This window comes from Anopheles nili, chromosome 3 (assembly GCF_943737925.1).
Source record: "Anopheles nili chromosome 3, idAnoNiliSN_F5_01, whole genome shotgun sequence".
Taxonomy (NCBI): domain Eukaryota; kingdom Metazoa; phylum Arthropoda; class Insecta; order Diptera; family Culicidae; genus Anopheles; species Anopheles nili.
The window spans coordinates 37415717-37438657 of NC_071292.1; the positions used below are offsets into that span (position 1 = coordinate 37415717).

At 33.1% G+C, this 22941-nt stretch overlaps 3 protein-coding genes across 3 annotated transcripts in view; all 3 read left to right on the forward strand.

Annotated features, from left to right (window-relative positions):
- Nucleotides 1-497: 497 nt before the first annotated feature.
- On the forward strand, nt 498-3714 carry LOC128725597 (DNA mismatch repair protein spellchecker 1). Its single transcript, XM_053819355.1, has 6 exons — nt 498-534; nt 605-654; nt 728-1258; nt 1354-1625; nt 1697-3341; nt 3415-3714. The coding sequence occupies exons 1-6, from the start codon at nt 498-500 to the stop codon at nt 3604-3606; spliced, it is 2727 nt and encodes a 908-aa protein (XP_053675330.1). The 3' UTR covers nt 3607-3714.
- Nucleotides 3715-6240: 2526 nt separating this feature from the next.
- Nucleotides 6241-12622, forward strand: LOC128723461 (protein Wnt-2). Its single transcript, XM_053817205.1, has 7 exons — nt 6241-6293; nt 10401-10555; nt 10622-10684; nt 11222-11361; nt 11594-11728; nt 11978-12168; nt 12244-12622. Exons 1-7 carry the CDS (start codon nt 6241-6243, stop codon nt 12560-12562), a joined length of 1056 nt encoding a protein of 351 aa, XP_053673180.1. The 3' UTR covers nt 12563-12622.
- A 5766-nt stretch (nt 12623-18388) lies between these two features.
- Nucleotides 18389-22941, forward strand: part of LOC128724186 (ERC protein 2-like) — a 60804-nt gene continuing 56251 nt past the window's right edge. Inside the window, exons 1-6 of the mRNA XM_053817952.1 lie at nt 18389-18497; nt 18641-18793; nt 19202-19440; nt 19506-19655; nt 21133-21229; nt 21369-21424. Coding sequence (XP_053673927.1) covers nt 18389-18497; nt 18641-18793; nt 19202-19440; nt 19506-19655; nt 21133-21229; nt 21369-21424 — 804 coding nt within the window. The remainder of the gene's footprint in view (nt 18498-18640; nt 18794-19201; nt 19441-19505; nt 19656-21132; nt 21230-21368; nt 21425-22941) is intronic.

Genomic DNA, 22941 nt, shown 5'->3' on the forward strand with positions numbered 1-22941 from the left:
GAATAGTCGCGAATTGGGGTTGTATGGGAGCCCCTTTTGGGGGGCTTTAAAAAAAATAAAAAAATCAAATACCTAAATCCGAGACCATCATACACCTATGTACCAAGTTTGGTGCAAATCGGTTCAGTGGAAACGACATTGGAGCGCGCGCATAGGCATATATATATATATATATATATATATATATATATATATATATATATATATATATATATATATATATATATATATATATATATATACAAACATTCATTTTTATTTATAAGATTTGAATTAACATGATGGACATTTTGATTTCCGCAACAACCGACAATCCACAACCGGTTCATTCTTATAATCTTGATCTCACCTGTTCACTTGGCAATGGATTTTCAATGTGTCAAATTTGACAAAGCTAGAATTTGGCGCACTTTTGACAGCATTGTATCTCTCTTGTGAAAAAGGAACAAAAAGTTGGTCTCGTACGCTGCAGAGAAATTGTAATCGAATTGTCCACAATGTCGACTTTAAAACCATTGCAATGTTTGAATCTTGGTAAAAAAATCAGTTTTATTAAAGTAGTTTTATTAGTTTTTGCAAAATATTCAAACATGTCTCTTTTCAGACAAATCGCAACAGAAAGCATTTATTGAGTACTACGGGTTGCTGGGAGAGGTATGAAGACTATGCTGAAGTGATGTACAGTTAATTTGTTTAATTGTAGTTAACACCTTATTTTACATAACAGAAACCCGCTACCACCGTAAGAATATTTGACCGGTCAGACTACTACAGCTGCCATGGTGTAGATGCGTCCTTTGTCGCTAAGTTATTGTTCAAGTCTGCGAATGGAGTGAAAATAATGGAAGTAGATGGTCTTGAACTTCCCTATATAACATTAAGCAAAAACAACTGCGAAGGTCTTATACGCGAGTTACTACTTGTGCGAAATTATCGCGTTGAAGTTTATGCAAAATCATCAAAAAAAAAGTTAGATAATAATTGGTCCATCGAGTACAAAGGATCACCAGGAAATGTGGCCCATTTTGAAGATATTTTGTTTAATAACAACAACGAAATGATAAATACAACCGGACTGATTGCATTACATGTTCGACAAGATGCAAAACAACGAACGGTGGGGCTGGGATTTATTGACGTGGACGAAAGACGCATGGCCTTAATCGAATTCGTCGATGATGATTTCTACACGGAATTGGAGGCTCTAATAGTTCAGTTGGGTCCTAAAGAATGTTTACTACCAAACATCTCCCCAGAGGTATGTAAGCATTCTGGTAATACATTTATGATATTTTTATATATTTATTACGGTGTACGTAAATGATATTTTATCAATTGATCATTTTCATACAGTATGAACGAATTGAACAAGTAATGAAACGAAACAATGTTAAAATAGAAATTAGAAAGAAGAAAGAGTTTGCCCTTGATAAAGCTGCTATAATCGATGATTTGAACAAGCTGCTTCGCTTCCGTGAGGGACAGCAGCAAAACGCCAACACAATTCCAGAGGCATCAAATGTGGTGGCTTTGTTGGCTCTCGGTGCAGCTTTAAACTACCTTGAACTGACGCAGCATATAGGCAATCAGGGACAATTCCTATTGAATTCACTCGATTCAAAACGGTATGCTATTGGTTATTAATTTATGAAAAATGAATTCGTATGCACTAATCGGAATTCTTTTTGTTTTGCAGTTACGTGCATTTAGACGGTGCAGCAGTATCAGCACTAAATCTTTTTCCACAGCCGGGCACATCTATCTACTCAAATTCATACCGGTGGCAAAGCGTGTTGGGTGTTTTAGACCGTTGTCGTACGCCACAAGGTCATCGTATGATGGCTCAGTGGATCAAACAGCCACTTCGGGATTATGAGATGATAAAAGATCGCCATGACATTGTTGAATATTTCTACAATGATCCGACGGTACGCTCAGAACTTCATGATAATCATATGAAAAAATTGCCCGACATATTGCTCTTGCTTAAGAGACTGTTGCGTAGAAAGGCGTCTCTGCAGGATATTTTCCGATTGTACCAGGTGATTCTTCGTGTGCCTAAAATATTGTCTATATTGGATACGACGTCGGAAATGAATAGCTTTGCCATACGCGACAATATCTTTAATCCCATCAAAGATTGTATAAGTGATCTTAAGCTGTTCAAATCGATGGTCGAGCAAATTATCGATTTGGATGCAATTGAAAGAGGCGAATATTTAGTAAAAGCTACGTTTGATACCCAGCTTCATGAACGGAAATTGGAGATGGATAAAGTTTATTCTAAAATGGAACGTCATTTGTCAGCAGTTGCGCATGATATTGGATTAGAGGCTGGAACTTCGATAAAACTAGAATTTGTAAGTCATCATGGATATCATTTTCGTATTACCCTGAAGGATGAAACAGTGATACGGAAAAATAATTCCTATCGTATCCTGGATGCTATCAAGGGTGGTGTTCGTTTTACTTCGGATAAATTACACGAGTACAGCGAATCGTTTGCTGCAATCAAGAAAGACTATGAAGAACAACAACAAACTATAGTTTCGGAGGTGATTCGTGTAGCTGTAGGATATGTGGAACCGTGGACACTACTCAACAGTCAGATAGCATATTTAGATTGTTTAGTAAGCTTTGCTGTTAGCGCAGCATCTGCGCCGATTCCATACATAAGACCCACAATCCATCGAGATGGACCCAGTGTTTTGAAGCTGTCTCAGGTACGGCATCCTTGCCTAGAGTTGCAAGAAGATGTAAGCTACATCGCTAACGATGCGATATTCGACGACGGAAAAGCGTCAATGTATATTATTACTGGTCCTAATATGGGAGGAAAGAGTACTTACATAAGATCGGTTGGGGTTGCTGTGCTAATGGCACATGTGGGCGCATTTGTGCCTTGCGCTAGTGCCGAAATATCGATTGTTGATTCCATCCTAGGGCGCGTTGGAGCGGATGATAATTTCTCAAAGGGACTTAGCACTTTTATGGTGGAGATGATCGAAACAGCTGATATTATCCGAAGAGCAACAAATAGGTCTTTGGTAATCATCGATGAACTGGGACGTGGTACATCTACTTACGAGGGTTGTGGTATTGCATGGTCGATTGCAGAGTGGCTGGCGAAAGAAAGCTATTGTTTTTGTCTGTTTGCAACCCACTTTCAAGAGATAACAGACTTAGCTACGTATGTACCTAATGTAGCAAATTTGCACATGGAGGCTATCGTTGATGGTGAGCGTTTAACTTTGTTGTACCAGGTCAAACCGGGAGTAATGGAAAAGAGTTTCGGCATACAAGTTGCAAAATTAGCTAATTTTCCGCCGATTGTCATCGAGGTGAGTGAAATTTTGGATTATGAATAAATTTTGTTTATTGTTGATTATTAATATTTGTATGTGGTTTTTACAGATGGCTGAAAAGTTTTACAACGAATGCGAAGATCATCGAGGAACGTTGAAGGAGAAAGAAGACTCGCATGGATTAGCAGTGCTAAAAACATGTTTTGATGAAATTGATCAGTTTGATGCCAATTGCGATGCTTTTGCTTTATCTTCGGACTCTGTACAACAAGTACAATCCCTGTTTGATTATGTAAAATAAACATTCTTGATTATTATTTCAAAGAGATCAAAAAGAAAAGGGAGAAAATCATAATCAATGGGTACATCTCTCAAATCAAATGTATTTTGTATTCGAATGTATTCGTTAAATGGTAAATGTTAAATATATGTAAATAATTTTTTTTTCATTTAAATATACCTTATTCTCCTTAATTAATCATATTCTCAAATTTTATCATATATCAATAATAAAAAGTAAAACATGGCCAACCCTTCAGAAATTATCACAGTATTCAAAACTTATAACATACTTGCTTCCATGAAATACGTCTGCAATTATATCAAGAAACGCGCTGACCGGCCGATATGATATATATATATATATATATATATATATATATATATATATAATATACATATATAATATATATATATATATATATATATATATATATATATATATATATATATATATATATATATATATATATATATATATATATATATATATATACATATATATATATATATATATATATATATATATATATATATATATATATATACATATATATATATATATATATATATATATATATATATATATATATATATATATATATATATATATATATATATATATATATATATATATATATATATATGTATATAATTATTTTGGGTAATACCACGGAAAGAAATGAAGACACTTCAGCTTGTATCAAGCTTTTTCAATGCTTTTCTTGTTAGATGTCTCCTACCATAAATGCTAACGCTAAGGAGGGTCTCTCGCTTCTTATGATAGAGATAATGTGCGCGAACAGAACGCGGCCGTTTCTCTCACGCAACGAATGGACAAGGAACAAGTTTCTTCTTTAGCTTCGGGAATGTTTCGTACAAACGAGATTCATCTTTCCTGCGGCAAATCAAGCGAAGCTTAGCTTTTCGTCGCAATCGGCATTGGAATGATGATCATCAGCGTAGGCTTCTCTGGAAAACATTTCAGTTGTCCGCCGTCTGTGCAGTCATACACAACATTTCTTTTAGAAAATGATTCCGTTTATGTAGATAATCAAGGTGATTGATACCATAGTGTAGAAGAAAATGTACCTAATAAAATTTGCCAAGTCAAGACACGGAGAAGGTAGTCAAAAGAGTAGTAAAAAGAATCGCAAGAAAAGTAAAAACGAGTCTGTGCCCTAGCATCTCGCGAGATTATGTATATCGGAAGATGTCAATTTGTGCTTCACCATGCACATCCACTTTATGTAGTTTCCAACGAGAGCTGTGAACAATTCTATTGTTGCGGAGTTAAATATTATGGAAACTGTGATATATTTTTTCGGTAGTCGAAGTAATCAACAACCAATACACAAATCTTATGTTCGTGCTTTAAAACAATATCGAATCACAAATGGATCTTGTGTTTGTGTAGTGGGGGGGATGCGTGCGGTGTGTATGCAAAATTTGCATTATTGGGAACAATACGAATGGCAACTCTATGTTGTATTTGCTGTCTTTTTTCATTATGAATTCTTTTTTTGCAGCATGAAATAGAAAGTGTAGGCTATATTAAATAGTTATCAAAACAAAATCAAACACATTGATAAGTGTAGCGACAAAATATCATGTATCTTTGTGTATGATGGCTTGTTGAAAAATGTGTCTGTTTATACATTGCTCATGGTGTGAGAGTATAGTTCAAATAGAAAACTTACATTCGAATATAAAAATAAATAGAACTAGTCCGATCTAAAAATCGAACGTTCATTTGTATGTGTTCGTTGTAAGAGTTTCGTTTTAGTTTCAAATTTTGCTAAGATGTGATTTTATTCAAAATGGTTAATTTTGTACCGTACTGGCTGTTTATATTGAGTACGGTTGTTCACCTGTAGATTCCTGGTTCTAATGTGAAGATTTTAAAATTGATTAGCTTGAGCAGAGCACAAAGTGTTACACACAAGTCACCATACTCTACAACGACTTGCTTCCTGATTGCAAAAAAGGGTTCGTCGCTATTGGAAGTCCCATTTACTACTGCAGTCTTTCGTTGTAGTCGTGTGTAAGTCATTCTCGTCGATTATGCGACCGGTGTTTGGTGATTATCGGCATGGAGTGGAGTTAACGTATGGCTCTAATACGATATCGATATCGCTTATTACAAAATATGTGCCTAGAACACAAAGCAAGAGCAGTGCTTGGCAGTTCGTCTAGTGTGAAGTGTTCATCCTGTAGTATTAGTTATTCTGCATACGATACAATTTATTATATAAGGACTCTGGTTGACAAGCTAATTAATATGAAAATAGGGAAAAATGTGTAAAAATAATATGAAGTGGCATTTATGTACTGTTAAATAAACTTCGATGTCACTTTATCGATATCGCTAATTAACTAGGCAGTATGTTAAATGTGAGGTGTTAATCATATTGTATTAGTTCTTTTGTTTACTACTGTGCAACTTATTACATAAGGACTCGATTTGAGAAACGAATTAAGATGAAAACAGTGGAAAATGTGTAAAATAATATGAAGTGTTATTTCTGCAGTGCTCAAAAACTAATATCAAGAAAGTGTAACTCGCAAAATTTAAGTAACGGAAATTTTTTTATTATAGTTTTACTCTTTTTCTTTCGATAAGGCCATAAAATGTTTTTACAGACAACAGGATAAAATGAGAAACGTTGCAGCGGTTTTTTTTGTTCTGCTAGTTAGCTTCAAAATAAGGTACATTTATTTTTCGATAACAAATCAGATGTGTGTTTAATAGGTGTTAGACATATATTTCAAGAATTTATATGGTTGAAGTATTGCAATTATTAATCTTTAAAAATGGATGAGTTTATGAAATGTTTAAAAAAATCATAAATTCCTATGTGCAGCCCCATCGGTCGTGCGGCAGCCACTCATCCTGCGTACAAGATAATTTGCGATGCTATTTGGTTTGTTTACGTTTTACGGGGACGCGACTTTAGGGGTTTGGCGCTGTGCAGGTGCGTTTTCGGCGAAGGAAAACAATTAGAGCCAGGGTGTGGGTGAATGCATGCATACTTCAATAAGATGGTTAGGATAAAAATCAATAGAAGGATTGGCACATGCGTAAATGACTTCAATGAGAGTCATAGGACAATGCACAGTGGCCAACTGCCGGGATAAAAGTCAAAAAACAAATTTGAGATTTTTGGAAACTTGTTAATTTATTCTAAAACTAGAGTGTTAAACTTAGTTAACACCAAAATATTATGGATCATAGTCCAATATTCTCGGAGTAACAGCCTGTCAAAGTCGAAAAAGTGTGAAAAAATTTCAAAATTTTAAATTTTTTTATGCTAACTTTAATTTTTTTTCTCTTAAACTAAAAATCAAAAACTTAAAAAAAAATCTATTTTGGAAAGGTAGTTTAATTGTCATTGTTATAAAATTAAATTTGTTTTAATTTTTAAAGGATTACATCATCAAATGCGAACGTATGAAAAAACCCATGTAAAATTATGTTTTTTTTATAAAAGATAATTTTTTTTATAAAGCTTCAAATGTTTTCGTGAAGTGACATAGCACAGGTTGTAGTATAAACCTTTTTCTAAAATTTCATATCAAAATTTGCTGCATCAATGAGCGGCAAATATAAGATAATGGTTTTTTTATGAACCGCGTCACAGGGTTCAACGACCAAAACCACCCGTTTTTGAGGTTTTGATATAAGGAATGAAACTTCTGACGGTAATTTAAGCAAAATTTCTTTGAATATGGAACTTTTTGAAAAAGTTTATTGAAAAACAACACTAGTAAGATAACAGTAGAGTGTGTTTTGATAGATCAAGTAAGGATTTTACGCACCATGAAGGTTTTCCATCCCCGATTTTCACCAATTTTTCCATCAAATCTTTTATCAAAGCACCGACTTTTTGAATTTAACTGTAATCGTGTTTGGAAAAGAGGTAACAGAAAGAATTTTGCAATCAGATAGGCAAAAATTGAGGCAGATTTACCTACCTTACTTTAAATGAAAATTTAATTGAATGAAACCAGCATATTTATGTAAAATAGTTATTTTTACATTTTGACTGCTGGTTTATGTTATGAGTTATGATATATTTTCTATGATAAATTGTTGCTTTTTTGTTGCAACACCCAATGATCATGAGAAATGTTTTAATTATATGGACCCTTATTTAAGTTTGTTTTCACGTGATAAGCATTTGAAAGCAAAGAAACAAAATATACATCTTTGTAATATCAGTGTAATTTTTGTATGTAATATAACATTAGCAATAGTTATAGCCCCGGTCAATAAGCAAAATCGGAGATAAATTCCTTGATATTTTCAAATGGATCAAATACTATAATAATTTATAACGATATTTAATCATTTCTAGGAAAATTCAGTATAAGTCTTGAACCATATTATAATATTACCAAACACTTATAGAGCTGCAATGACATAATCGCACCTAGATTTCTATTCGTATCGCAAGCTGATATTATTTTCAGTTTATGTGTTTGAATTTTTCTCAAATGACATGTAACGCTATTGTTTTCTTACTTACTTACTTTACCCGATCAGTTAGTTTAAATATAACGAAACGTTTCGCAATTGCATACATACAGGCGTTAGATTACAATAAAAAACTTTTTTAAGGATTTTTAATATGATAAAGGGCATGATTTACCAAAAACTGATCATATATCGTTTTCAGTAATACCAAAGTGTACGTTTCAATCAAATTTTTTGGTAAATAAAGGCGCTAGACTTTTATCCCGGTATTTGTATGGGAGTGCCCACTGTGCAATGGTTGGGTTGTGAATGAACAGAGAATTGATGGTTAAACGAAGCGGGTGGATAGTGGGATAAACGTTTGCTAACGCCCCACGCTATGTGGTTGAATGAATAAGTATGGTACTGGGGATGAGTATACGCAAATATGTGGTAGTATGGACTAGTAGCTACGCTCGTAGTAATACTGATGATATAAATGGGATGAAAACAAATGTATATAAATGAGAAAAATAATTTGTCATATTCCAAAAAAGTTACGATTTGACATCAAAAATTTACAAAAGCTGAAAAATTCAAAACTGGTAAAATAATTAAAATATTGCTAGTTTCGGAATTTTTAATGACATCGCAAAATACTTGTTCGTTAATTCGTGTAAGTTTGAGAAAATTCTTTAAAAATTTGTCTGAAACGGCAACGGGATGTTTGAAGTATAAGTGTTATCCTACTAACCCTCATAAAGCATCTCTGTCACTCCCCGCTATAATAATTAAAAAATCGCACAAAAATAACACATGTCATCACGATTTAGCTGATATTTGACATTTACCATCGTTCATAGTAAATACAAAGTAATACGAAGTTTGAGTTGCTCGGTGTAGAGCAAATTTGGGCTCAAATGCAACTTCTCTTTAGAATGGAGATAATTCTCAAATAATTATGAATAATGCTCGAATATATTAATGATTAATGATTTGGCGAAAATTTATCACGTACGTTTCTTCTACGTTTATGTAAAGTTTCAGCCCTCTTAATGAAGGTAAAAGTATAGGAAAAGGTAAAAATGCTCCCAATAAACCCACTTGTTAGTAATGGACCAACATAGCTAACATCTCAACGTTGAACTTAGGCACTACATTTAGCAGTCTTGGCCTGCTCCAAAAAAAGCCGGAATCAGTCTCAATCAAACGCTATCGTCTGCCAGTCCTTAATTCCAGCCTTTTTGGCGCATGCATTTACGTTATCTCTCCATGGTATGGCCAGTTCACTGGAGCCTGGCGGGTCCAATTCGCTTGTGGAAAGGAAGGCTATCGTAAAGTTTGTAGTATTATTGTATCGGCTCATCCTTGCACACGTACGGAATCAAAAATCCTTTTGAGCATCTCCTTTCGAACGCGATAAGGAGGGTTACGTTTGTTTTGGACAGTATCAATATCTCAGAATATCTGGAATTGCAAAGGTTTGTCCAACAAAGTAGTATGTCACGTAAGCTGCCACTATCCTAGCGAGTAATTCAACTTTATTGTTGTTGTCGGTGCTGATGATTAGTCTTAGATAAGTAAAGTTTTGGACTTCGACATCGGGCCCCGCTCTTTCGTAGATTCGCATTTTCATTTGTGATCAGGGTCGCTGAAAGTGCAACCATCATTTTGGTTTTTGGCTCGTTTATATATATATATATATATATATATATATATATATATATATATATATATATATATATATATATATATATATATATATATATATATATATATATATATATATATATATATATATATATATGTTTTCTTTCTTTCTTTTTAATTATGAATTCTTTTCAATTTCTTTCTTTTCAATTATGAATTCTTTTCAATTATAGCCTAAAATTTTACTTTTTATTCATTTTTATTTGATTTATTATTTATTTTATTATGTTATTATTTGATTTTTTATTTGCTTTTTATTTGTTCTTCTTTGGTTTGTTTTTATTTTTTTGATGTTGTACTTTAGTTTTATTCGATTTACTTTTTAAATATTTTAAAATGTCGAGAAACATCCATAGCCACGGCGTAAGCGTGCGGAACAAATACATAGTAATGTCACGCAGAACTGACTATCCAGCTACGTGAAAATTCCAAATCTTAGAAATGCCTTAGAAAAGCTTAACAAGGCAGGGACGAGCTCACCTCAGACGTCTCTTTACACGCTAGTACGACGGCTGCTTGTGAACAAACAGGACAGCAATGCAGTTGATATTGTCTGCGGGTTATATTACAATTGCGAGACGACTTACATAACAAGAGGTTCATTTTGGAGATGTTTAAAATCAACATGTTTTCCATTATCGTTTTTGCAGAACTGCAAAATGTTTTGTTTCATCCGTGCTCTGTTCGCGTATTCCGGGATTGACGCAAGCACAGCGTCAAATATGTTCGGAATCATCTGATGCCGTACTATCCCTAGCATCTGGACAAGTCCTAGGAGCCAGTGAATGTCAAAAACAATTTCACGGTAGGAAATACTCCTTGTTGATGTTATACATTTAAACTAATCGTTATTTTCTAATGTTAATTTAAGGTCACCGTTGGAACTGTACACATGTGTGGAATAATGATATGTTCGGTCAAATAGTGGCTATAGGTAAATACCATTCATATTTAAAGAAAAATACCTTATACTTCAGTTCTATGCATATTTCATATGTTATATATATATATATATATATATATATATATATATATATATATATATATATATATATATATATATATATATATATATATATATATATATATATCTGTTCATGTATTAACAGCAATTAATTGCTATTAAACAGTATAACATATACAAAATTATCCTGTTTATTTTATTGTTATCATTATTGTTATCATTGTTTATCATTTACAAGATCCTCAAATGTTTTATCAATTACATGACGGTAAACTGGTGATGGTTTATAATTATAAAAATGTGCATTATGAAAATAAACCCAAATTATACAAGAAGTAATTAATACAATAATAATTCATATGTCACAAAATCATTTTCTTACGTTCAAGATGTATTTTTGTACTTAAATGCTCTGACATATGTTTCAGTAGCAAATTTATTGAAGAAAGATACTATGATGAATTAATGCTGATTATGCTTTTACTATTTAATATGGTTTAATTCCAGGGTCAAAGGAGGCTGCATACACATATGGCATAACCAGTGCAGGTGCCGTATATTCGATAACAGCAGCCTGTGCTAAAGGAAACATTACAACATGCGGTTGCGATACGCAACAAAAATTGTTTTCTTCGAGCGAGTCTGAAGTGAGTCGAATTGTGTAATTTTCAACTAAAGAAAACCGATACATGAACCTTATCGTTTTTAATTCTTTTTTTATTAATCTTTATTAATTTTTTTCAATGCCTTCCGCTCTTTTGTTTTTTATTCTTTCTTTCTTTATTATTCTCATTCTCTATCTACTTCGTTCTCATCGTGTTCAAATCTTTTTTTGTTTTCTTCCTGTTCATTTTCTCGAACAAACATACATTTTAGTAGAACTGGAAATGGGGAGGTTGTTCCGTGGATATTGGCTATGCTATGCGATTTGCGAAAAGGTTTCTTGATGCTCGAGAAATTGAAAACGATAATCGTAGTCTTATGAACTTACACAATAATCGTGCAGGACGAAAGGTAATCAGATGTTATACACACACACACACAGATATATATATATATATATATATATATATATATATATATATATATATATATATATATATATATATATATATATATATATATATATATATATATATATATATATATATATATATATATATATATTTATCTATTTATATATATAGCTTATTAAAATAAGTATTGTTTCTTGATTGCTACGACTCTTTAATAAAAAATAATTTATTATTATCTTTTATAAAGATAGTGAAACATCTATTGCGTACAGAATGCAAATGCCACGGTGTAAGTGGTTCGTGTGCCATGAAAACCTGTTGGAAAAGTTTGCCATCCTTTCATGTCATTGGAAACACCATGATGAAGAAGTATCGAAAAGCTAAGCTAGTACATACGACTAGCCCGAGAAATAGTCCGCTGCGATTAACACTAAAGCGGTATGCCTACAATATTTGCTGTTTATTTTCAAACTGATACACATTCTTGTTCTAAAAACCATAATTCATCAACAGCAAAGGCAACAAAGTGCATGGCAGGGATGGAAAAGTACTGACAGACAGTCAAACTCCAAAGAGAACCGAGTTGGTTTATCTAGAACCATCGCCTAATTACTGCGAGCGTAATATTAGCATCGGTATACTCGGTACAGTTGGTCGTAACTGTAATCGAACTTCGACTTCCGTGGAACGGTGTGATCTGCTATGCTGCGGACGAGGTTACAACACTCACCAAATCGTCCGTACCTGGCAATGCAATTGTAAATTCAAATGGTGCTGTACCGTAACATGCGATATCTGCTCAGAACGCAAGGAGGAATATACTTGTAAATAAGTGATAATTATATTATTGTTTAATGATCGTGATTAAATAAATTTACTTTGACTTAGGACACTCAAATAACCGTTGTTCTTATTTTCAATCGAATATTTTTATAGGTGCGTTTCCAAACATACAATTTGAAAAATGTATGCTTTCGTAAGAAATAAATTATGGAAGAAATTACATTCGGTTTGATCGGTCGCAAATCGTATTGAATATGAGTAATTAAACGGGGAGAAACGCGGTCGGAAAGACAATGTTGGAAGTAGTTTTGTAAAATATATTGTGATATAAATCACGGTCCGTAATCGAAGTTGACGCCAACGCGAAAGTTACCATATTTCCATGGTGGTTTCGGTAATCAAACTGCGAGTGGGTTGGTGAGGTGGAAACACGACAAAATTCGTTTACCATACTACAAGACTGCAATGCAATACAATAAAATACAATACATGCAATACATATAAGTAATGCCAAAGCATAATCCTTATCAATTTTCCCAGTAAATATGTGCTCGTTATAGGAGGCAAGTATGGTGTTAGTCTTAATACATTTTTGCTGATGCGACTAAACTAGATCGAATGTGATAGAAAAAAAAGGAAAGTAGAACTCGTCCATAACAAAACGTATGTCGACTAATGTCGACGATCAGATCACACTCAAAGGTGAGAAAAGACGCGAACCAAAAGTAAAAATGATGTATGCATGAGAGTAATAAAAATATTATTTTTTTGTGAATGGTATGAATTAGGTGAACACTAAATATTTTTAGCAGAGTGCTCGGTAAAAGAGTATGTTTTGTTTCCAATTTTCAAATTGGATTAGTTTATATCAAACATGTGTATTAAATAAGCTAAGGGTGTTGCATACATGAAGGCGTTATGGCTCAGAGCCGAATCGAAAGTCAAAACTCACTCTACTTTTATTCTGCAGCTCTGTGTAATAAAATGATGTATTGTATGTTTGTGTTGAATTAGCACAATTCAAATTGTTTTAAAAATTTCCATTTTAAATAAATCAATTGTTAATGAAATAAGCTTGACAACATGTTCTGCAATGGGTTGGTACTGTTAGTTTTAGACGTTTTTCTTCCTCAATTCCGTATCTATAGTCGTCACCAAACACGTTGAACGGTAGCCTTGTCTGTCATAAGTCTGAGTTAGAGTATAAGAGTAACAGGAACTGCTTGAGAATATGGAAGGTTTGGATAAATTTAGATAGACAATGGAAGTAATAGATGCTTGGAGAAATAATTAATTCGCTTCACTTTGGAATGCATAATATTAAACTGAAACTCGAATAAACGGTATCTTAAAAATCGCCAAAACTGTTGAACTATCCATTAACGGACTAATTTTGAACATTTGCTTTCTTCTTGAAGTGGAAGCTTTGAAGCCAAAAAACTAACACATATGTTTATAGGTCTCTCTCAATCAAAATACCCCCGTGTTGAATCCTCGCCTTCATGCAAACGCCTTGGAAAGTACAGATGTAGTCGATTACACTAGCACTACTCTAATATTGAGCGCATGTATTCTATTCAAGCGCTATGCTTCAAACAGGCTGTTCGAACCTGAAGCTTACCCCGTGTATGCTAGAAGTGAAATTGTGTCAAAAGGCTTCCACACAACCATACAGGAAAGCTACTGGTAAATGAGCATGCGCACTTTAGATTGCAATGAGCAGTGCTTTTTCATTGATTCTTTACTGGCCAGTTTTGTAGCGCGAAGACTAAGATTTTGGGTGGTTGAAAAATTGGGCTTGGGCTAAGACATATCGCGTTGATGTGCTCGGGCATATGCACTCTTCGATTGTTTCAGTTTCATAAGCCGTCGTAGCATAGTAGTTAATTTCAAATGATGTTCAGATGTAACAAAGAATAGTTTTATGGTATCGAAATATGCAAGATAACGCTACTTTTCAGTGATAAGAGCGTACATGTCGAATGTGGTGTTCAATAGTTTAACTGGAATAGAATTCTAGTTCCAAGAAACCTGGTGGTACGAGAAGTGATCCTGGTGCTTGTGTATATGTAAGTGCGACATAGTGTATTTGGCATTGCCACAAAATCAATGGTCTCCGACCACCGAACATGCATGCAGTAATGATCTTATTGGGCAGAAATATCTCAAAAAATGTAAGCCAGATAAGAATACCATTCATTCCAACAATGCTGTACCCTCGATATGGTTCAAAATGCACTTCTCTGGTTAGAGCCGCCATTTAATCACCTTTGCAAATGACAAATATTATCGTGCGTATGTGCTACGAATGCTGAATTAGAAGTAAAAAGTGCAAAATAAGTAAGTGAAACTATTTCTTCTAAAGTGTAGTTTCCCTTGGGAATGAAGTGATACATCGTTGCGGAAAAAATAATTGCAATTTTTTCAACATCTTTCTGCTGTAGCATTCAGACGGATTGTCACATTTGTTCCTGCCGTGCCTCAAGCAAGCTGCTGATTGATCCAATAGAAGAGGCATTTATTAACGCCGATTTCCAGGTGCGCTAAAATTTATATTCATTAGTACAACATTCTGTTCTTAGGATCTCTTACTTCGCAGTTTTAAAATGATCATCAGACATTTCATGAATCACAACATATTTATTCGATATTTTAATTAATTTCTACAGTTTTAATAAACCCAAGAACGAAATAATACTACAGTAAAAAAATAATCTTCTATCATGATTTTAGCGAATATTTCAGTACCAACTGAATAATTTCGCATTAGCTACTAGTAAAGACCCGTGCATATTTTTTTTTACTCGCATACTCAGTATTTAACAAATGGTGCGATTGTTATTTTTAGAATACGAGCCCGATCATATTATTTCTGTCCATAAAGGGTAGGAAAACATAAATCCCCATTCCCCTCACTAACGATTGTTTCATCCACACTCTTTCGCTTTCTCTCTTGAACTGTGCATTTTTCCATCGCTCCAGCACGACTTCTCTTTCTACATTGAATCATTTTGCTCTCGTATTTCTCTCAATATTTCTTATTCTCATTTCATTCTCAGTGTCATTTCATAAATGAGAGCTTTTCTCGTACTGAATGCTTCGCAATAGACCTTTTATCATACTCCAGCAAGGTTTTCTCACTTTGCTTGATTTCTCTCCCTGAATTCCTATGCTTCCTATCTTGTGCAATACTTGTAAAGCTCTCTATTCATGATTCCTCGATGTTCTGTCTTCAATCATTTGACCGCACTTTTCTTGCCATGAGCAAAAGCTTTTAATTTACAATGCGTGTACTAAAAATCGCAAACTGAGTATTTATGCTGCAAATAGAAATAATGTATATAATACAACGAGCTTCAATAGACATACGAGGCTTTGATTCAAAGCTGCATATATTTTCTCAATGGGGTGGCCTGTACGACAAGCGTTATCATGAAGCTGCAACATTCCTTCAATTCATTTTGTGGTAGTTGTTAACATACTACTATCATGTGAACAGAAAAACTTGGTTCATGTGCCCCATTCATGGCAGTTGATGCGGGTTGTGGCGCCTGCGTGCCTGTTTACGCAGATAGTATTTAATGGATATTTTATACCTAGCTAGTTTTTGATGAATGTACGTATGAATTTTACAAATTAAGGCTATGGTGATTGAAACGGTGATGTTAAATTTGCTTGTCTTAAAGGTTGTTTATAAAGAAACTCGTTATTAAATAAATTAATGAATAAATAAATTAATAAATAGTACTAACGACAAGCGTGTTTTATAAATTATACGAGTAGTAAATAGATATCGAATTCATTGGAACAATAATAAGCTAATTGAATGTTTTCCACGAATCAATATGATTCTCTCTGACAAACACAGCTTTGGTATGACCTCAAAACGAATTGCCAATTTTGTAATCGAATCAACGGCTGTCTGTGTGCATGTGTGGAGCTGGATATCAGGAGAACAATCATTGCGCTGAAATGACCTCAAAATAAATTTAAACAATTCCTTAGCACATTTTTACAAACCAAAAGATGAGATAGAACATTTAATACATGTTGTAAATTTATGAACTTGTATGCATTGATGTTATTTTACTTGAGTGTCTATTTTACTTGAGATAAATCATATAATTTTAGCTTTATGTTTTTGTCACTATTGCAGCTATTAAAACAGTATCATATAAAGTGATCCATCGTGATTCGTTTCAACCTGAATCAACATCCTTACGGTGAGTAATTGAAGAAACATTTTTCTTAGCATCACAACAGCAAATTCTCAACTATGCTCCGGTTCCTATAAAATTCCACTCCTGAACATCATCATATTTTTGTATCTAATAACCATATAGATTCATATGTTTCAGCATTTTAATTTGCTTGTATAATTTCACTACCTAAATTTGAGAGCTTCGAACTTTAAAATTCTGCATACATCTTATGTTTGATTGATGGTACCCTTCAGAATAATGAAATCCACTAATGAAAATCTATCTCCATACATACTCACTATCTTTTTGGTATTTCAGTTTCTTCTATAATAGAACAATAGACATTTATACACATATATATTTATACAATTGTGACTTATTTTGTACTAGCCGTGCACTAGCATCACACATCCCATTATAAATCCATTTCTTTGTTACTCATCTGTCTATGTTGCTTTTCTTTATATGCACCGTTTACACATGATGTGACAATGCGCCACCATCAACACCACACCAAATATAAGCCTCGTAAAGAAAATAAAACATAAACAAATTAAGCAAAAGCCTTAGCCAATCCCAAAGCCGCAGAGTAGAAAATTGACCGCGATCCATTCGCGGCATATTATGTCTCGCGAAGTCTACACCACAGGTCAAGCAATCCCAAGCACTACTGGCACTAGAAGCCCTGGTCGATCATCGAGACGTTTAACTGAACTGCCGACTGTTGACAAGTCACCTTCACGAGACTACGGCGGAACCAGAGGAAGACCTTTAGGTGAAATATCTCGTTTTTACTTTGATCGTGATTTTATATTATTTGCCTACCTATTTCTCTGTCAATAAATAAATCTATCTAAGCAAAATTTTAAAGCTATCATCTATTGACTGTGATTTTGCTGCAGTTTTTGCGGTGATTATGCGATCATACAATGTTGGTTGAACATCTATTCTGAAGCTGCCAAAAACTTGATTTTTGTTAAACGTATCATTTGTAAAAAATACTACGGATGAAGTTTTAGGAAAAAAGTATTTAACAGGCGAGATATACTTTTTTTTAATTATAAATATGCTCTCCAACTATTCCAATCATCAAATTCCCGTATAGTTTTGCACTATTTATTGTACAAAGTATATCTTCCAAGTAATTATTTGTATGCATCTCCAATATTGATTAAGCCGTTTCCATGATGCATTTATATAAGTGTTACGAAAAATACAAAATTGTCTCCTTTAATACCTTTCTCTATGGCACTAATTTTCTATTTCTACAAGAAAATGTTTTTTAGATATTTTACAAAACCAAATGTTCTACGCCTAATTGTCGTATTTGTTTAAAAATTTCATAAGAACTATACTTTTATCACTTTCTGTGTGAACATACAAAAAGTGACAACAATGTCCAACTTACAACTATGACAAATATAATTCGAAGCTGATGTTTAATAAAAACCATATTTTAGCTACCATGAGAAATTTAAACCAAGCATGTAGCCCTTCAATATTTTCTCATTTTTCATGAGTTTTTGGCTTTTGGTAGAAACATCATTTTTAGCTCATACGCAACACCTTTTCCCCGTTTTATAGGGCCCAAAGTACACCAATCACGCTCAGGAACTAACTCTCCGTTGAACTACGATTGGAAGTCTTATCCACATCATAATTCATTTACAGCCATGGGGAGTCCATATTATCGGGACATGGACGAGCCCATTAGTCCTGCTGGTGGTCATCATCGCAGTAGGAGTGCGACTCGTGCACCAACGCACTCGTTAGAGTACCCGCGTGAGCAGCTAAGTGAGTTTTTAGTACCTTTTAATTGCTCTTTATCTTTAGTTTAAGTCTTCCGGTTGTTTTGCAAGCTTTACTTTATTGCTATGTTTTCAAATTTTTATTCATAATTTATATAAATTTATCACCTCATGCAGGAACACGATATCAATCGCTCGACAGAGGTTTGGTGGATCCACATGACCGTGAATTTATACCAATCCGGGAACCACGTGATCGATCCCGTGATCGATCATTAGAAAGAGGATTATATCTAGAAGAAGAATTATACGGACGACCACCAAGGCAAGGTTAGAATTATTTTATTCCTGTTAACAATTTGAAGGATCACGTTTATTAGCAGTACACGTACCAAAAACCTTTTTCCATCATATGTCGTCAATGGTAGATAATATACTCAGTGAAAGATTGTACAACGTTTGATCACAATAGAATGGTATAAAAAATAGTTTTTATCAATCCTGATTCTATTCTACAAATATTTGCCAATAATAAGTCCTTGCTATAAGATAAGTTTATTTCAACTTTACACTTTTTATACTATATCAAGATAATTATAAGATAAAGATAAAGCATAAAGAAATCCTGCTTTGCCTTACAAGCTTTGCCTTACTTTTCTGTATTCTAATTAATGGGCTATTTCCACATTAAAAATTTTTTATACTTTCTTATTAACACTTCCATATTTGACTTCATAGCATTGCCGGAACGCGGATACTTAGGAGATTTGCAAGTACAAAATGGAGAACTACAGCGTGAGCTTGGTAATCTAAAAAAAGAACTCGAGCTAACCAATCAAAAGCTTGGGAGCTCAATGCACAGTATCAAAACATTTTGGTCACCCGAGTTGAAAAAAGAACGAGCACTTCGTAAAGAAGAAAGTGCGAAATACAGTTTAATCAATGATCAACTAAAATTGTTAAATAGTGAAAATCAGGTAAATCTCGTGTGAATAATTCTTATGTAGGTACAAGTTTAAAATTCGTTTTGTATGATTTGTAGAAACAAGCGATGCTAGTCCGACAACTTGAGGAGGAACTAAGATTGCGGATGAGGGCACCTAATATCGAAATGCAGCAGCAAATGGAAGCACTGTATGCTGAAAATGAACACCTGCAGAGAGAAATTTCGATACTGCGAGACACTATTAAGGTAAGTTATGATATGGTATCCTTGGGCAGTGTTACATTTTTGATAGCTGACTGATTTACCCAATCTCTACGATCGTTTTTTAAAGTACTTTTTCGTCCATTAAGGAATCATGTATTTGAAATGCAACAAACCAAAAAAAAAACATTTATAAATTTTCTTATTTTTTTTCGTATTACTGATTGGCATGTTTTTAAACACTTTACTGTAAACATTAATATGTCTACTATTCTCCATATATGTCCATATATGTCTACTTTATCCATATTATCATTTGTATGTGGAAAAATATATTTGACATTTAAATTAAAACATACATGAAGATAGGTACTCTCTCCAATAAATGATTAAAATGTTTGTATCAGATGTTTAATAGAACTAATGATTAACCTTGTTGATTATTTGTATTTTGAGCGATTTTTGAATATTTCAGTGGGTTGAAATGAGTTAAGTGATAAGAATGGGAAGTGGGTTGTATGAGAGATTTTCTATAGCCCCTCTCTTCCCTTCCAGGATACGGAAACTTTGCTACTCTTTACGTAGTCTTATACCTACGCGTCAAAATTTAAGAAAATTCGACAAAAATACAACAAGTTTTTTGAACAATTTTCCATGTTTCTGAATGGAACATGAATGGGAACTGCTCTATGCACAAATTTCAACAAAATCGGTTGTCATTCATTTTTTATCAATGTTTTTCAGTATTCAGAAAATAAAATCCGATTTCATTCACCAGTCATATCTCCCGCTTTCAGTCTCCCTTTACTACAAATGAATGAATGATGAATCTTAATTTGGAGCAACTGGTATTTATATAAACTTAAAAAAAGCTGGACAAATCGTATTGTAACTGAGTAAGAAGAAGCATAAGTTTCCAATCTCAGTTAAATCATAAATCATATGTGTTACAACAAGAATCAAAGAAGGGTGTTGTGTAGTAACCTTCTTTGCTCTTAATCGGATTAGCTGAAATTTGGCCATTTTTAGTACAGAGAAGAATAACGAATGAGGAACTCAAATATTCGAACTCTTTAAATTGTAAAGACACGTCTATCTAGCGATGTTCAGTCGTATCATTCGTTATGTTTAATTTGCGACCATGATTTGCGTATTGAGGTGGCATTGGTCGGCCTCATATATATATATATATATATATATATATATATATATATATATATATATATATATATATATATATATATATATATATATATATATATATATATATATATATATATATATATATATATATATGTGTATATATATATATATATATATATATATATATATATATATATATATATATATATATAGATATATATATATATACACATATATATATATATATATATATATATATATATATATATATATATATATATATATATATATATATATACATATATGTATTATCAATCTTTAATCAATGTGTACTACAAGAGATTAATATGATTTATCTCAATCTTTATATTGTCTTCAGGAGCTGGAGCTGAGAATAGAAACACAAAAGCAAACACTTCAAGCAAGGGACGAAAGCATAAAAAAACTATTAGAAATGCTTCAAAGTAAAGGAATGGGTGCGTATGAAGTACATCGAAATTTGCAATTAACTTTACGGTTTCTCATATTCAAATCATTCAATAATTGTCTCAGTTATGAAATTCTGGTAAAAGTTCTTCCAACTAATACAGATTACTTTCGGTTACACTTTTTCAGGTAAAGAAGAAGAACGGCAGATGTTCCAACAAATGCAAGCGCTTGCTCAGAAACAAGTAAGTTTAACCATATTGTGCCACTGATATCGATAACAACTGCAATTTAAATGTTCGCCAAAAGTGCAGGACACATGTTCCATAACATAGCCAATATTGTTTGTCTAAAAAAAAATGTTGAGACGTTGGCAGAGAATGTTATATCATCAGCAATCATTACTTATAGCTGAAAAATAAGAAAATAAGTTTGCATGCTTTCAATCAAACACACCTCTCTCTTGTCATTCGTTTGTTCTTTGCTGAGTTTTGTAAATTTTTAAAATAATTTTGTTCTTCAGCTTGTAGATCTATCTATTACATGTATTACAAAGTTGTCTTATTTGTTTTAGCAACTGCATATTTTAATCCTTTTTTATCAAATGCATCAAGCATCTAGCACTTTTTCACTCGTTGTTTGGCGAAAGAATTATGATGATTTATTTATTATAACAACCATGCGCATTAGCCAGTACGCTAGCGGTCATACACCCACACACGTGGGAAAACTATTTGTTTTAAACTTTCTCTTTCTCTCTTACTCTCTTGTTGTCTGTCTATCTTACTCTCTTTCTTTCTTTTATTTGTTCATTTGTCCAATTTTACCATTATATTCTTTCACGCTTATTCGAGTTTCTCACGTGATCGCTTCTCATATGATCGTTCATACTTTCATACATTTTTAAATCAATTTTGCTCACAAGCTTTTCAAACAGTGTTATTCTTTTAGTGAGCACTGATTTACATGTTTTTTATCGATTTCATATAGCTCACATCTTTTACACACAGCCATAATTATTTATCTCTTTCATTTATTCATTGCTCTCTACTTCAATAAATTTCTTGTTTTCTTGTTCTTCTTTTATTTGATTTGCTAAATTACATACTAAATTACGGAGTGTAATCGACCTTATGCGTCTATTTTGAGATAAAACAAATGATGCTATTTGATTCAAATGATATTTAATTTTGATATCTGCGTCAGATCTAGATTAGGTAAAACAATTCAAATCCACCTCGGTAATATTTCCAGATTGTTCAATTTCATTATTGTAAAAATTAACAATGTGTTGTAAACTTGTGTTTAATATTCATTCATTTCACTTCTCACCTTCATTTGCACTTTTTAACTTACACGTTTCGCTTAAAAAGAGTACACGCGAGAAAGAGTTTATGTCTATAAAGCACGATTGTGTTCCACTGGATATTCGTCTGTATAACACCGGTGCAAATAATGTGGGTGTATGTGGGTGTATGTGTGCATCAATGTGAGGGTTGTTCATTTTATGATCGTATGCTGTCGTTCGCTGGCTCTGCTGTTTCAATGAAACGTCTGATAATCAAAGTTAAATGTAGCAATAATTTACAATAATATGCAGAATAAGTAATGGTATTCGATTCAACAACATGAGCATAAACATATCTGAAAGCATTGAGCTAGAAACTATCGAAAATAATAAATAACAAACTACCAAGATGACGGAAATTTTAGCGTGGTTTCTATTTAATTGAACATATATCTACATCAAAGGTATTCAATA

Excerpts from the sequence above, each read along its gene's own strand:
- LOC128725597 (XM_053819355.1), top strand. The coding sequence starts at position 498 with ATGTCGACTTTAAAACCATTGCAATGTTTGAATCTTG. Across the intron at positions 535-604 it reads ATTGCAATGTTTGAATCTTG|ACAAATCGCAACAGAAAGCA; the intron begins GTAAAAAAATCA and ends GTCTCTTTTCAG. Across the intron at positions 3,342-3,414 it reads TTCCGCCGATTGTCATCGAG|ATGGCTGAAAAGTTTTACAA; the intron begins GTGAGTGAAATT and ends TGGTTTTTACAG.
- LOC128723461 (XM_053817205.1), top strand. The coding sequence starts at position 6,241 with ATGAGAAACGTTGCAGCGGTTTTTTTTGTTCTGCTAGTTAGCTTCAAA. Across the intron at positions 6,294-10,400 it reads CTAGTTAGCTTCAAAATAAG|AACTGCAAAATGTTTTGTTT; the intron begins GTACATTTATTT and ends TCGTTTTTGCAG. Across the intron at positions 12,169-12,243 it reads CTGCGATTAACACTAAAGCG|CAAAGGCAACAAAGTGCATG; the intron begins GTATGCCTACAA and ends ATTCATCAACAG.